The sequence below is a fragment of the Bombus bifarius genome, unplaced genomic scaffold (assembly GCF_011952205.1).
Source record: "Bombus bifarius isolate JDL3187 unplaced genomic scaffold, Bbif_JDL3187 scf7180000008288, whole genome shotgun sequence".
In the NCBI taxonomy this organism is placed as follows: Eukaryota; Metazoa; Arthropoda; class Insecta; order Hymenoptera; family Apidae; genus Bombus; species Bombus bifarius.
In genome coordinates, this window is record NW_022884571.1 from 162,578 (window position 1) to 179,095 (window position 16,518).

At 49.2% G+C, this 16,518-nt stretch overlaps 1 protein-coding gene across 1 annotated transcript in view; it reads left to right on the plus strand.

Annotated features, from left to right (window-relative positions):
- LOC117212312 (protein dachsous) overlaps positions 1–16,518 on the plus strand; it is a 213,225-nt gene that overhangs the window by 161,134 nt on the left and 35,573 nt on the right. Inside the window, exons 2-3 of the mRNA XM_033457011.1 lie at positions 8,652–8,832; positions 12,966–13,445. Coding sequence (XP_033312902.1) covers positions 8,652–8,832; positions 12,966–13,445 — 661 coding nt within the window. The remainder of the gene's footprint in view (positions 1–8,651; positions 8,833–12,965; positions 13,446–16,518) is intronic.

Genomic DNA, 16,518 nt, shown 5'->3' on the forward strand with positions numbered 1-16,518 from the left:
ATTATTAATCGGTACGATCGATTAAATCGCAATGGGATACGGCCGATTGCGTGCACAGGATCAATAATATCGCGAACGGGCTTACAAGGCGCAAGGGGATCCTTTAATGCGAGGATAGGTGTATCGATTATTGCGATCTCGTTTATCCGCCTGTTCTTTTGCGAGCCACTCTACCAGCCACTCGCGCGGCCTTCCACGATCACGGATTGCTCTCGAGACGGTCACCGCGCAATTACTCCGACCGCTTGGAAATCCAAGCATGCATTGATCGTTCGAAATCACCAACCCTTTTGCGGCCAGCCGGTTGCATCGACCAGGTTCATCGATACCGAGAACAATTAATATGTTTTACAGGGAAGCACCGTTGGCAAATTCGCGAGATGATAATCGTTATCATTCATCGGTCTATTTAACGACCAACAAAGAGGGGAGGGTGCGAAAAGAGGGAGAGGGCGGTTCCTCAAAGAGAGGAACACAAGAGTGTCACTGGACGTTGGTTCGTAGATCGTATTCTATCGGATCGGTCCGGTCGAAGCGACGACGGCCGCGCGAAAGGAAGGAAGAAAGCGGGAGGAAAGGAGAGGAAGGAAGAAAGGAAGAGCGAGTAAAAGGACTATAGGAGGTACGCCACGAACACCAGACAGCTATCTTAATCGACGACCTTTCTCTTAACCCGCCAATGTTTGCGCCGCACGCTCGGCCGACAGTTGCTTTTCCACGAGTTGTATTCGAGGAAGGTCTGTCGTGGACAAGGAAGATCGAGCAACGGGCAACGGAGGCGGATGAATAAAGGATGGAACGGAGGAACGCGGAATCCGAGGCCAAGGATCGGGCAACGGAACGGCGCAACCGGCTGGAACGCGAGGAAAGGACAAGATACGCGTGGGCGGTTGCCAAATAATAATAAACTGGTCCTTCGAGTTGCCAGTTTTTCGCTCCTCTTTGTCTCCGAGTATTTATATTCTCCACTTTTTGTCCATACGTTCGAAATCGTGCTTTCAAGACTCTCGTAAAACTCGGAATTATTTGGGAAGGTATCGTCGATAAGTTGACGTCTAATTGGCGAGGACGAGCGTCGATCCTTTATCGCATCATTCTCGAAATTAACACATCGATAGTGAAGAACGACGCGACGGAATATTTCTGCAACTGGTGAACGATCCTACGAATGGAGTACGAAAGGCAGTTTCTAGACAGAGACGGGGGTTTCAGGGATCGTCCAAGGTCTCGTTGCGATTTCATGATGTGAAAACTCCAATTATCGCAACTCGGTACGCCAGTCTCGACTCGGTTAATACGCGTAAAAGTGTTGGAGTAAGCAGTGTCGCGACGACGAGCCGTGTGTTTAAACTGCAGATTTAACTGTCGACATCCGCCCACGGCATGTGTATACCGGCCGATTGTAAAGGCAGATTACTAACGAGCTCTTCTGCACCCTAGTATCCTTTCTACATGATTATGAGAGCGTGTAAAAGCGATAAAGGGAGAAACAAGAAGAAAGTCTGAGTAGCGGAAAAGTGGCACGCGTAATAATGTTGCGAATCGAGGAATACCGGCCGCGTAGCTAATAGTCTTCTCGCTGCCGACCATGAAAGGAACATTAACGGGTATCACTGATGTCATTAAAATTCGATACGTATAATTTTTAGAGCATACGCGTAAAAGAGACGAAGGAAAAGGACGGAGGGGAGGGCGCAACAGGCTCGTTCCGTGTTCGCGCTTGCGCGTCTGAGTTTCTGTGAACGATTCCAACCGGTGACAACGAGATAAACGGCAGCTATTAGCCGAATGCCGAATTTACGAAAAATAAAGGTTGCTTTCGCGGTGACCCTCTGAGGGAGGCAAGCGTGGACGGAGAGGCGATAACAAATGACGGGACATACGTTGCGGCGATAGCTTGACAAATATATATTAAACTATTTTAATGAGAAGTGGCCACCATATCTCATCGCAATTACCGGCCACCAACCCGCCGGGGGCCCCGTTCGACTCGTCTCTCGGCTTGCTGTTCCACGGCAAAAACACGTATCCTGAGAGCAAAGGTTAAGAGATGGTCTTCTCGACTACAGCTTCTTCAAAGGGAGAACGCGCGTATCGCGTCGTGTCGCCTCGTGTCGCGTCTTCCGATCGCGTAAACGTTCCACGATTCGATCAGGAAACTCTCCCCTTTTGGCAGCAGTCGCGAGCCAACTGCTTGATCGAAGCGTGAAACGCAAGAGATTCGATGATTGACCGACTCGCGACTCTCGTCGCCTCGCAATCTTCGACAGCGAATACATGCCGAGTGATATCCGTGACATTTCGATATTCCTTATCCAACTCTCCATAGAAAATCAACGTCGGTATGAACCCGTTGTACGTATACGCGTGGCAGAGTCCCCGGGAAGACTGGTGACGAGAAAAAGAGGGGAAAAGCACACACTGTCCAAAGAGAAAGAAAGAGAAGGGAAAGCGAAGGAGAGAAGGACGAGTTGGCTCTCCCGCAACCGACTCTCCAGGCAACAGTGACTGACAGCTCTATAGACTTCGTCGGGTTGGTAGCATTGTGCGGACTTCTCCTCTCCTCTGGTTTCTTCTCCTCACGGTCACTTCTGCCGCGGCGGCACTCTCGCGAGCTCGTATGTAAAGCGGCGTACTGGCCTCGGTACCGCTCTAGACGTTTAGTACCGTACGTCGTGTATACCGGCTGTAACTGCGTACCGCGAGACGACCTCCGATATTTCCGACACCAAGCCCGATTTTTTCTTCTAGTGCTCGTTTTAAAGCGATTCCAGTCGCGGTACCTGCTTGCGCGTCGATTACATAGATGCCTTTTTCCTAACGCGTGCATTCAGACCAAACGTGGGACAGCCGCGATTTCCCGCGATTATCTATTGCCGTTTAATTTCTTTCGTGGTAATCGGTCAAGCGCATCGCGATGTAATTGCTACTAGATACTCCGCGTTCCGTTATCGAGACGCGATTCGATCGAATACAGCGGCAAACATCTGAAATCGCGAATACCGTGGATAACGGCCGACTCTCGAAATGGCCATTTTACTTCTGGGAAAAAAAAGTTTGGATCGATTGCTTGACAGAGAAAACGCGACTTTGCAAAACGAAAGAGACTCTGCTTCGTTTCGATTTCGCCTTATTTTTGTCCTTGTTCTTTCGTTTTCCGTGGCATTCGCGACTTTTCGCCGACTATTTGCGGCCTACGAGCGGCTGCGGGCATCGCTCGAGAGGAACAGGGTTCGATGAAGGAAATACCCAGGTGAAAGAAAGATGCCAAGAGGTGGAGAAACGAGCATCGAGAATGGAACTGGGATGGAAGTAGTGAGATGAGAGAGAGTGGGGTCTGCGAGAGGAGGCAAACACGCGCATATTTATTTATGCAAACGGAATACGCATCCAGCTAATTGTGCGGTCGCACACCCGCAGTGACTCACGTGACGGCTACTCGGGCATCGTTTCTGCATGTCAATTCGCGTGACAAAGGATCGTGGTTCGCCGTCCACCCACGAAACTTCCGGTTCATCCTCGAACTCTCGCCTCTTCGTAGATAGCTGGCCAGTTCGCGTGCACAAGGACCTTCTCACCGCGTGGTCGCGCAATTAGCCGTTCTTATGTGCAAATGACAAGAATTTTAAATGCGCCTACACCAGATAAAAACGCTGCGTGTAACGAGCCAACGAGTGTTTCCTGGAATTCCTTCGATGCATTTTTCGTGGCGAGCGTCGCTCGTGAATTCGACCTTCCATTCGAGTTTCAACGTACCCCGTTTCTTCTTCGTTTCGATCTCACGGCGCCAGTCATCCGCGTCGCGCAACCCAGTCTCGCTCTATACTCTATCTATAATCTATACTCTATGCGTAAGATCGCGGCAGGTAGGACGCGGGGCGCGGCGCGGTGGAGCACGAGATGAAAAAGAACGCGTAGATAGGAAGGAAGAGCGAAAGGATCGCGAGGAATACTCTTGACAGTGGTGGACGACTGTCAGTCCATCAGAGAGTCGGCGAGCCGGGAATACCGAGGATGGCTTCTCAGCTTACTCGACGAACAGCTCTATCTGTCGAGCACGAGTTGACAAAAAGCGGCGGTCCGCGTGGTCGCACGCACGACCAACGGAAAGCACTGGGACGGCAGGGGGTTAGGACCCGAGCAACCGAGAAAAACCCTCGGATACTGTTCTCTGTTGCTGTTCAGGAAGCTGGTGGTAGGAAACAAGGACGGGGAAAAAGGCGTGGGACATTGCGCGTTTATCTCTATTGGAATTTCGAGTTTATTCGGAAACCGCGCGATTCTATTCGCTCGATGAATCTCGTTGCTAGGAAAAAAATGTCGTGCTTCTTTTGCTGAATTTCGCCAACGTCGCGATAATAACACCGGGCCAACGTTAAACGGCTGGTCGACCTACTTCGGTTCGCACAACTCGACACGATTTCGTGGATACGAAGTTAATTAGCCAAGAAAAGGCGGTAACGAAACGTTTGCGCGAGAAACGAAATATATCGCGAAGAACGCAACCGTGAGACCGTATTTCGGCGTTTCGAAACAGCGTACGTGGTAGATGCATACTTAGTGGCGATCGCTCCAGTTCGTTTCGGTTTTATGGATCGCCGTGAAGGATTATACGAGCGTTCAAAGGAAGATACTACTGCCTCCGGGAATGATTTAGTAACTCAACGTTGCGAAGGATAATCGTATGAAATATCATCGCATCGTAACGCAGCAACGATCTCGCCGCGTATACGTATACGTACGACGAGTGCCTGGTGTGCGCGGCCTCGTTGACCTCGAAGAATGCGAGATCTTCCGGTAAACTTAATGTACGGGAATTTCGTACAATATTAAGGAATCTTTCTTCATTCGCGATGAAACGTCGAATGATGGGGTTACATCTTAACCCGACGAGTTTCATCGCATTAGTCGAATCTCGAGACGATTCTCGCGAACCGCGGCCATTCCCTTCACCGCCGGGACGTCGAACCCTTCGTCGAATCTATCGATCGAGGCGGGGCGAAACTAGAGCCGTGATTAAACTATAAAACGTTTGGAACGATGAAATGAAACGGACTTATTAGATATCCCGCGTAGCACGAACAGAATTTAAAACGTACTATATTTAACTGCAGCGCACGATCGCGGGCGTTGCAAACCGGTCTAGCAATTACATGGAAGATCGATTGCAGCCTTTTAATAGGCCCCTCTTAAACGGCTAAGACTTATGAATCTGTACGAACGAAACTTCATAGTTTTCCGTGATAATTGTCTCGGATATGCAAATGTTGACCGTGTAGTTGGATGTTTTTACGATTCCTTTAAACCACGCGGCAATGCTCGCGTTTGTATGTCGTGTCCTATCGACGAGGATCGTGTCGATAGCGAGGCCATCTATCGCTAGACAACCAACGTCATCGCCGGCGCGCAGCACGTAAAAGTCGGCATACCAGACGCGGTTCGTCGCGTCATCCACGATTTACAGCGATAACTTTAGCAGTCGGACAATTTGTACCTGTAACAGGTGAGCTTTTGTCGCGGTTCCAGTCACCGCATCATCGCCTCCGCATACCGCTGTCGTGCAGTTAAATCTCGCGAACCAGACAGCATTCGAACGGTTTCGAACCGATTTGTTCGAAAGAAAACGAAGGTGACGAAAGGACTCAGATATGGAGAGACGGACGAAAAGACCAAAAGAGAATCGTACTCCATACTCTCGAAGGTAGAAGCGCGAGCATGCTGAGAGCCTTTCGAGGCACCGTATTTTATAACCGGTGTAGACAGCCACCGCACGTACAGACGGTTCTCTACCTCTGTCGCGATGCTTGTACTTACTTACGTACCACATAGCGAGGGCTTATGCTCCTTCCTCGTGGTCCGAGGAACGTGGGATCACACTGACCGCCAACCCATGCTCTTGTCCACCATGGCGGTCCAGTCTGCTTTCACAACTTTTTTTCTCTTCATTTTAAAAAGACGCTACTGCCACTTCAAGAATCCTCCTCTCATTGTCTAAAAAACGAAACGTGAAACGCCGATGTGAATTTTCCTGTATACAAATCGCCACGTGGAAGCGGCATTAGAAATTCGATAGAATCCCTTCCTTTCCATTTATCGGATGCCTTTGTGTCCAGCAGAAACTTTTTAAAAGTACGAGAACTCGATTCTCCTCGCAAGGCAAGGGTGCGGGGTATTTCGTTCGTGCGCGCTGGTATTCAGCGAACTATGGCTGCACGATGCTCGGCCTTTTCGAAGGAAACCCACGGTGGATTGTATTCCGTATACACCCCGATTGAAATCGATATTCCCGGCAAGGTCGGTGCGCAACAAAACCAGCGGAACAATGCATCGGCTGGTATACATTCGCCGAGCACGGAAATAACGGATAAAACTGCTCGCGATTTAATACAGCTCTCTTTCTTCTTTCTCGACCCTCTGCCGGCTCCCTGGCCGAGCGTCGCATCGCGTGGAATTAGCCAAAAGCGCGAGCGAATGTATAGTATATTGATTCGGTCTGCGTTTCTTTCGAGTCCGAAACGGGGACGAAGAGGAACGGTAAGGATGATTGCATTAACTAAAGAATAATTCGCGCGGAGTCGGGATTACCTGATATGTATCGTGAAATAGGAAGCAGGAGAATGCAATTTAGAAATGCAAATCTAAATTGGAAAATTATACAAATGTGTTTGAAGAAGGATGGGAGAGGGGCGCGAAACTAGTGCGGCGTAAAACGAACGAATAGGAATCAATCTGTTGATAGAAAGTGAAATTATCGTCGTACGCGATCGCAAGTTATTAGATTAGTGGAGAAAATTGTGAACATCGTAGTCGTAACAAGATACCTAGTCAGACGTATCACGTGCCAGCTTTAATAATTCTGTGGAGAGAAATGCTTTCGATAACATCATTCGCGAACCGTAACTGCTTGTTTACCGAACAGGTGACGTCAACGTGAGATTAAGCGGCAACTAATACGAAAGATTAACGAAGACGCATTAGAGACGAGATTTCCGACAGGAAGTCGATGGTGAGGAGCGAAAGTGGTTCTGCGTAGAATTAGTCGGTAATATTATCCTGATAATGCTCGGTAATAATTCATTAGCATGATCGCTGGAACGAAAGTGAAACTTGTCGTTCCACTTTTTCTTTCTTTCCTTTTGAATTTTTCAAATTGCTACGTCGCGTCGACAGGAGGGCGATTCTTGACTAGGGAAGAGATCCTTTAAAATGAGTCAGCAATTTTCTTTGTCGCCTTTTTTCAGCTTTATCTTGCTTTCCTCCTTTTTTTCTCTTAGTCTTTGCGTTGTTCTCGTGTTATTCGCTCGGCGAGTTGCAGAAACCATGCAATGCCTCTTTAAGGTGGCAACAGTGTTGGCGGGAAAGTTATTCTACCGGCTGCCAGTAAATCATTCTTCGTGGACTCCTGCTTTATTATCTACTGTCTCTCTTTCTCCTGCTTTCGCTCGGATCTTCGTTGCTTCCTTTTCATCTTCCTTCGTCTATCTCGATGAAAACTCGCCTCTCTCCCTCTCCGTTGGAATCTTTCTGTAATAGCTATGTACCTTGGTAGGCATCTTCCTCGGTTCCTCGCTCGTTCGTCGCGGAAAACGCGTGAACAGTCGGATAGAATTTTCAATGGGGTCTTGATACCTAATTACGACACCTATGCGACGAACGATGTTACGGTTTTCGTTGTTATTTACCTTTGAAAATGTTAAGAACGATCGGTAGCGACGAATCGGCCGTAAGCACGTAACGAAGTAATCGATCATCGAGATGCAATCGCAATCGAATCTCGGGATTCCACATTCTCGTCGAACATGGCCGGAACGATTTCACCGGGGAACACTCGGATCACGGCTAGATGGTCGGTGCGATACCTCGAACGCGAGAAGAAACTTTAAACTGTCATTAAAGCATCTCCGGCTGGGATAAAGGGTTCATTACCACCATCCGGGACTCGCGTCTCGATTTCTTCTACTTCGAGTTCCCGACGGTTGGCACACACCACGACTACCATCCTGCAAATTACGTTCCACGTTGATAAATTTACGAGTTTTCTCTTCTCTCTAGACGAGTTAACCTGCGTCCAAACGATCGCAATGTCAATTACCTACCTGTCGATCGACTCGATGTAATCGGTCACATGGTACTTGCGATACTCGCATTTTTGCTCGTCGGTAATGAATTTAAGGTTTATGGAATAGTTCCGTTTGGCTGTAAAAGTAATAGTTTCATCTGACCTATCAAAATGGCGCGTTCGTTCGGAAAAAAATACGTTGCATTGAGACGCATACCGGTACATTTTCGTAAGGGACATTACGAAACATCGTACTTGTAATCCATCGAGGGTAAAAGGTGGCAATACACGTCCGTATAAATAACATGTGCTGGAAGCACGCAAGCGTCTGTCAACGCCTCCACATGCGTCGTTGTAACGTGTCCCCGTAACTTTTCCAGTAGAGAAAAAGCAAACGGACCACTCGCAAATTAATCATCTCGTTTGATATTACAAACGGGCCACCTCGGTGACGTTTCTTCGAATGTCACACTTTAAAAACACTGCGATATGTATTACTTCGAATTTGTCGACGTTTGCGACCGTACAATTTGTCGACATGATGCAACTGTTTGTCAGCATTCAATTAATTTGAATACGTTGATTTTTTCAGGTACAAGCTACGGATCCGGATTGCGGCGTGAACGCCATGGTAAATTACACGTTAGCCGCGGGAAGAATGGAAAGCGAACAGTTGATGGTACGCAGCGATACCGGAGACATTTGCGTCAGAACACCGTTGGACAGGGAAACAGCTCCCTATCTGGAGATTCCCGTCATCGCTACGGACAGAGGTACGTACCACTCGTCTGACCACTCTCCATAGAGTTATGCGGTACAATTATTTTACGACAAGGAACAAACTTTGTATTTTCTATCACGTTGTCGCAGCCTTTGCCGAGGCGTCTCGTAACTTTTATCCGATACGTCGTTCTATTAGCATTGGCGTTTCGTAACGAATCTTCCGTGACCAGAATAAGAGTACGTAAGGAAGAACCGCGTGAACAATGCGTTTCCCCGGCCTTATCGCGACCTCATAGAGGAGGTACAACGCAGAAACGAAAATGAAGAAGAGAGGGCAACGATGTGCGCGACACACGGTGGAAACGTGGCATCAGGAAGAAAAGAAGCAGCTACGGGAGCTGCACGCTGGTGGAACAAGGAAAGGGCGAGCTATCGCTGTGCCAAGATCTAGCAGCCCTGTAATGGGGTGTATGATTTATGTCGTCGGTGTACGGTGTGCCCATTTTCAACAGCCTCCTTCCTTCCAAGTTATCCTTACGAGCGAGGACAATGACTGAAGTCCATTGATCCGTTGAAACACCGACATTGACCTTACAACAGATAGCAGGTTCTCGGGCGATTCAGATTCGTAGGAGATGCGTTTAAGAAGATAATAGAGATAGAGAGGGAATGGCTAGCAATCAAGAAACGTCGAATTAATAGGCAAATTAGAGAGCAAAAGAAAAATGAAAGAAAAGGAGGAAAGCGAACACGGATCGTGTGCGAACGAAAGGAAAGGAAAGAGAGAACGAAGGAATAGAAGCAAAGAGAGCTCTATTGCTGGCTGTATACCGTTTTGCAAACAGGAGAACTCTCGTCCATAATTGTCGCTCGTTATCGATACGATTGTTCGACGTGCTACCAGACTCTCACAAGCACCATCGGCACAATAGTACCGCTCGGATATGATGGGAGAGCAGCGTGCGGGCCAACCACGGGACCCAACTTACCACGCGAGCCAGCTTCGCGTGATTTATACCACCTGCTGACGACTCGAGACGTTGCAACGGCAAGCCAGTGCAAGTCAATGTGCTTCGACTATGCTGCGTCTCAAGATACGCGATTACGAGAAGCGCGAAATTAACAGCGAGGTGTTAGTCGCGCGAACTAGCCTGCGAACGCGCGACCATTGCTCAAATCTGTACAAATACCAAAAATCGCTTACGCTACTCACGATTAGTCTGGCACGATTTCGTCATTTGGACGATTTACATTCGAGTTCAGGTCGATGACTACCGTGGTCCAAGAGAGAAAAGCAATCGTGGATAAGTATCTGTTGATAAGAAGAATGATAATCAAAACGCCGTGCATTATTGCGTTAATGGTGTCGGAGAACGGCAGAGCTGCACCGATAATTATTATTTGCGCAGTCTTGCTATGAATCGTGATAGAGATCCGCGAACGGTTGGGTAACGCGTGTACATATACTTCCTCGTGCGAGTCACTTTGTTCTCCTATAGGACAAGCCGCGGCTAGATACGTACGTAGACGCCGCCGCGCGGCCCCTCGGGGGTTGCTGGATAACGTTCTTCGGATAATGAACGTAAAAATCGACCCTACCGCGAGAAGGAGTTTAAAAAGCAAGGGCCACGCCGGTGCGCGAGGCATCTTTATGATTTTGTTAAAAGTAATTCTTTTCCTCGTTTCTTTCTCCCGTTTATTTAAAACGAGACAAGATGCGTGTGTTCATCTCTGAACAATACGACGAACGGCTGGATAATATCTTAAGATTTGAGTTCCAGGCATCGCGATCTTGACGAAAGAGTTGCCGGACTCGATGTTATCTGGCTTTCTGGAAATTGTGCATTACGTGGCGTACATGCGAAATGGTTTGCGCATCTTGATGCACGTCCTACGATCAACCAACAGAAATGCAAAGAAAGGCGAGGCCACGGTTACAGAAACTTCCTGAAAGCCGGAACAACACCAGCGCGGCGGTGACTTTATTGACACCGCCGTCATAAATTTCTGCCCCTCGACTCCCACCGGCAGCCATCGTCCTTGTCATGTTTCCCGTTTTCGCATTTCGTGCCGCGACCGCTCGAACAACTTCGTGCTCCTTGATGCGCGAAAGATTCAAAAAGTCGATAGTCGACCCATGCAGTTCCGCGAAGACACATCGGATTTTGTAATTTTCTTTACTCGTCGCGTAAGACGACTATTACGCAACTTTGTTGGCGCATGTCGGTTGAGCACCCCTGGCAAGCATCGGCCGCATAAATCTTTCGGAGGCACTATATCCTCCGCCGCATGAACCTCGAAAAGGATTCGTCGGTCGACGTTCGACCGCGCAAAATTAAAAGGATCGGTGTAGCAGACATGAGGTATCGGAATACGCGTTAGAGTGTCGTTGATCTATGTCCAGGAAGCAGAATCTCTCGACGACACGCAGCCATTCGCTTCTGGATATTCGGTTTTATTCGATCGTTAATTTGATCGATCTTCGAAGTTCGGATTCGCATGGAATGTCGAAGGAACGTTTCGAACGGTGGAAGGCGAAGAGAGCGAAAGACGAGAGACGAGAGAAGAGAAAGGGAGTTGGTCGATAGAGAAATTAGGGGTACATTTCTTGGCGAGGGAATTCGCGTGGCCGAGTGGCAGGGGCCCGAAGATCGGCATTTCGATACCTCGAAGTCGTGCAGAAGATGCCACGGTGCCGAGAGACGGTGGAAGGCTTCGTCGTTCTTTTCGGTCGTCGCGGCTCCGAACGAAGGAATGGAAAAGGACGGAAAAAGATGGAAAAGGATGGCAAGAAAAGGATAGAAAGGAAGGTTTGGAGAATGAGGAGAAGGGGGAGGAGGAGGAGGAGGAGGAGAAGAAGGAGAAGATGAAGAAGAAGAAGAAGAAGAAGAAGAAGGAGCGGGAGGATAATGGTGGAGCGAGGAGTACAGAGAACGGAGGGGACTGGCCCTTGACGCATGACTCCAATGACACTCGTACCTATAAATCTCGCTGCGCTCCGAGCTCCGTACGGTCGAGTCCATATATTACTATGAGTTACGGGTGTAAACCGTTTAAACATCGGATTACCCGTTTTACATACTGTCTTTAATATTAACACTTGCGTCGGGGTTCGCCTAAATCAGCTTGACCAACCAGGAGCCCGCGTTCTCGCGTTCGCGCCTTTTCGCCCTCGTGCCACCGTCGATTAATTAATCCCTAGTCGCAATCATTGTCGTAATCGTGGTCGTGGTCATACTCGACGAAAGGCAGGAGGAACGCTGTATGCGATTAGGCTTCGACGAATAACGTGATTTACGGATAGCGATCGAGGGAGCGTTATTACTTTCCGTCAGATCGTATATCACTCCTATACCGAGAGAGGCGATACTTTAGCAGGCAAACGAATTATCATCTCGCAACCGACTTTCTTTCCATTGTTTTTGATCCGCTTCGACTTCGAAACAGCAGAACGGACGCAGTTGCAGCTAACGGAGCGAACAGGGAACGCGTACACCCGGTATTATTGATCGATCGGTTCGCTCGTATAATTGCTCAAAAAACAGAACAATCAGAGTAGAGGAACGGCGAAGCGGTTGGCACATCGCTAGGACCATTTGAGCACCCCGAGAAATTCCTTTCGCTTGAAATATTGCGGCGAACGCGTTGCCCTGCACCGAGGGTAAGAACTCTGGCCCTCGACACGCGCACGCACGCTTCTCCGAATAACGCGCGCGAGAGAAAAAGAAAGAGAGCGACGAAGATCGTCGGAGAAGGAAGCGAAAGAGAAAAACGGAAGGAATGAACTTCGAAGTACGCGAGAGAAAAAGAAGGAAACAGCGAAGAAAGAGAGGCGAAGTAAGTAGAAGAAGTAGGTAGGAAGAAAGGAGGTAGGAGGCTGATTGGCTCCGAAAAAAGGCAATGGTACGGGGCACGCTGTTGTGATTTATGTCGACCGGCTCCAAGCGTCCCCGTAGATTCGTTCTCTACGCCGGCTAATACCTCGACATTATTTGGCTCGATAAGAGGATTTTACCAGAGATTGAAATAAGCATAATCGCTCGGGTTTGTACTTCTGGTCTTTGCGCTTGACAAGTTCTACGTACAGTGCTTCCCAACTGTTAACCTTTGATGCTTGTCCCTTTCCATTTATGCTATCTGGACGATAGGTTCTGTCTAATTTTGATTATTTATACTGTCGCAGGGGGCCTCAGTACCGTAGCTATCGTGAGGGTGCAAGTAACGGACGTTAACGACAACCGTCCGATCTTCGAACCCAGAAAGTATAACGTCACCCTGAAGAGTGACGGTCCTATTCAGGGACCGATTTTGAGGCTGGTAGCTACGGACTTGGACGTGGGTCTTTTCGGTCAAGTAGCATATCGGATCACCAACGGGAACGAAGCTGGTGTTTTCCACATCGATCGAAATACCGGCGAACTTCAAGTCGCGAGACCGAGTTTACTCTCGAGATCACCGCTGCATCAGTTGAACGTGACGGCGACGGACGCGGCTGGCCTGAAGAGCACGTTCGACGCCGAAGTCCGGATCACCACATCCTCCCCCGGGCATAGAATCGCCAGCTGCGAGAAGCCACGCTACACCATCACCGTTAAGGAGACCGTTCCTCAGAACAGCATCGTTGGTGGCGTGAAAGACGGAGCTTCGTCCCCTGTGTCGTCAGGTAAGTTGGATACCTCATAATCATTAGCGACCACTTAGCCGAGAGTACCCACATTCGCTCATCATTCGGCAGCGTTTATATTTCCCCCGTGTTGTCGCGGTATTATCGATTTCCGGCGAAGAAGGTTCGCGCAAAGGCGTTGCATACCGAGTTTAATGGTCGGGGTTTGAGGAAAGCAAGGTACATATACGATCGTTGCTCGGTAGCTGGCGGCGAGTACATCGAAAACGTATTCCACGCGCGGCGTTACTGCGTTAGCATAGTCGCGTCACGAGAAAACGGCGGTGACGCGACGTAGCGAGCGCCCACGTGTTGGTGTACGTGCAAGCATGTAGAGCCATAGTCAGCGGAGTCGCATAAGAACAGGTAGGGTCGGAGCCAACTACTTTGCGTCCTTCTTTCTCGTATCCACCGGAGGAACCGACGACATGTAAATCATACGGGGAAGTATTATGAGTGATATCGTGCAGGAGCGTGATAACTGTTTCGTTCAAACTTCAGTAAAAGTATCGTACAATTTCGCGTTTCTTCGCGACCAGCGAACACCGGTGGATAAAAGAAAAAAACGAAAGAAGCTAGGAAAAGGCGGAAGGGCGAAGGAAAGAAGAAGAGAAGAGGATGCGAATAAGGGTAAGGTCGCGGACGGATGCTTGGGTTGGTCGGTGCAGACGCGATTCTCGAAGGGTTAAGAGCGTGAGGGAGGAGAGGAAAGGTAAAGGCGGGAGAGGTACGTATCCGTGTTTCCACACTGGTGGTACATCCGATGCAAGATACGGCGCGTCACGACCTGCGCTCACCGCGCCATATAACCGATGCACCGTGTAAAGTGTCTCGTGGCGTATCGACCGGCACGGTTCGCTACGTTATAGGTTCGAGAATGGTGAATAGTTTACACGATGGTGCCTTACCGGTGGTCGTATTGTTCGGCCGCCATGGCCCGCATATGCAGCCTGTTGCATATCAATGCGCGAACCTCGAATGTGTTCCTCCTTCGTCGACCGGCGCGACGTCGTAGCTCACTGTCTTTCTTTCGTTGGCTGCTCTCTTTCGCTCCCATTCTCTGCCGCTTCGATCTCTTCTTTCGCCAAGTTTCTCGATCGATCTTGCGTTCTGCTGTCTCTTTCTCGACGTTCATATTCCTCGGCGCGCGATCGAAACAGAGAAACGAGGAGGCCGGCCGAACATGGGATACGCTATCGCAGGTTGAAAGGTATTCCGTCCTCGGCGAACGCACGAACCCGATTCGTCGCAAATCTCTGCTTCTTCGCTGTTCGAGCGATCCCTATGGCGGGTCGCGTCGGTGAACAGCTCGTTTCTCGAATTCCTTGCGTTTACTTTGGTGCGATCGCGATCGTTAATAGATCGTAATTACGCACACCATCAACATGGGTGTATTGGACAACGCCGCGTGACACTAGTTTCGTCTGTCCTTTCGTCTTTTTCAACGAATCAACGACGGTCATTCGCGAAGAGACGTGGAAAATGCGATCGCGCGTGAGCCGAGTGTCGCGAAGCGCGATACAAAAGAGGTTTCGGGTTCGACGAGAGGTGTGACTCGGTTGTTCCTGTATCGATCCGATCGATCCGGTGATTTCGGAGTGCAGCTCCCAATCGGCCACGCGTCCGAGCGAGAACCTGTTCGCACGGAAGATCGAGGTCTGGCACTCGGGCCCACAATATTTGACACACGGCAGCCAATCAGATTATCAGATTAAAGTCGGACGAGCCGACGCAGCGGCGATCGTCGACACAGGTGCGATTCATTTTGTAAGAGAGAGCTCGACCGCGTTTCCTTCAATGTTCTCGCGGCTGATTCTCATTGTCCTTTTGCGGCACCTGTTTCGACACAGAGCACGTTTTTCCGAACGATACTCGGGAGTTCGTTTCTTTCTTTTCGCCATACTCGCTCTCTATCGATGCATTTGCACAATTATAGCACGGTGACTGTTTGAATATTTTAACGTCGAATTCATTAATTTCGTATTTATTATGGAACATCGAATCGCGTTATCAGATCGCTGGCGAAAGGCAGCCTCGGAAGACGTTATTGCCACTTTACGAGCACCTGTTCTGATAAGGACGGTGGTTTCTTTCTGGAAATACGAAAAATAGTGCGGTCATTATAGGGGCGCATGATCGTCGATGAAGCAGAGGCCGTTAAAAGCAACGTAGACGAACTCCTTATTGGGCAGGGTTCGGCCACGGACGGACCGACAACCGTGTACGATCCTTCCATAAAACCAGGCGACAAAGTGAGGAACGCGCTTCATTTTACGGCCGAGTTTATGGTACGTGGCAAAGAATCATCGGCCCGTGATCGCGTCGACTAGAGACGGACCGGTCTTATCTTATCCGCGGAACGAGCGGCCGCTCCCAACTTTTCTCGGCTTTTCGATCGCTTTTGTACAGGAGTGTAGTTCGGTGATCTTGGCGACCAAGGTTGGATTACGCAGAAACTGCCTTAAAATTCAGCGCGTTTCGGGAGACGGTCGATTCTTAGGGACCGCGATTCCTTTTAAAATACGGGTCGATCGTTGATATTGCGAATTGCTCTGAGACGAAGTTGCATAATCCATCTGGTAAGGTACTTTGGACGCGGAGAAGGTTCATTTAATCCGTTGATCGAAAGTACTGGTAACGAAATCGAATTACTCGAGGATTTCATCGTGGCGTAATCTCTTGTATTTTTTGATCGAGTCATTCGTGGTTTTCGTACCTTGAAATTCTTGTCAGGAGAATGCATATCGACTGGCGGTCGGGCGTTGGAGGCGGAACGGAGAGAATCGGTTCGTGCGAGACGACGGAGCAGGACACGAAAAAGACCAAAACAGTGAAGAAAGGAAGGAGGAGAGGACAGAGAAACGGCAGGGGAAGGTGGACCGTCCTCATCGTCGTCGCTATCGTCGTTGTTGTCGTTGTTGTCGTCGTTGTTGTCGTCGTTGTTGTCGTCGTTGTTGTCGTCGTTGTTGTCGTCGTTGTTGTCGTCGTTGTTGTCGTCGTTGTTGTCGTCGTTGTTGTCGTCGTTGTTGTCGTCGTTGTTGTCGTCGTTGTCGTCGTTGTTGTCGTTGTCGTC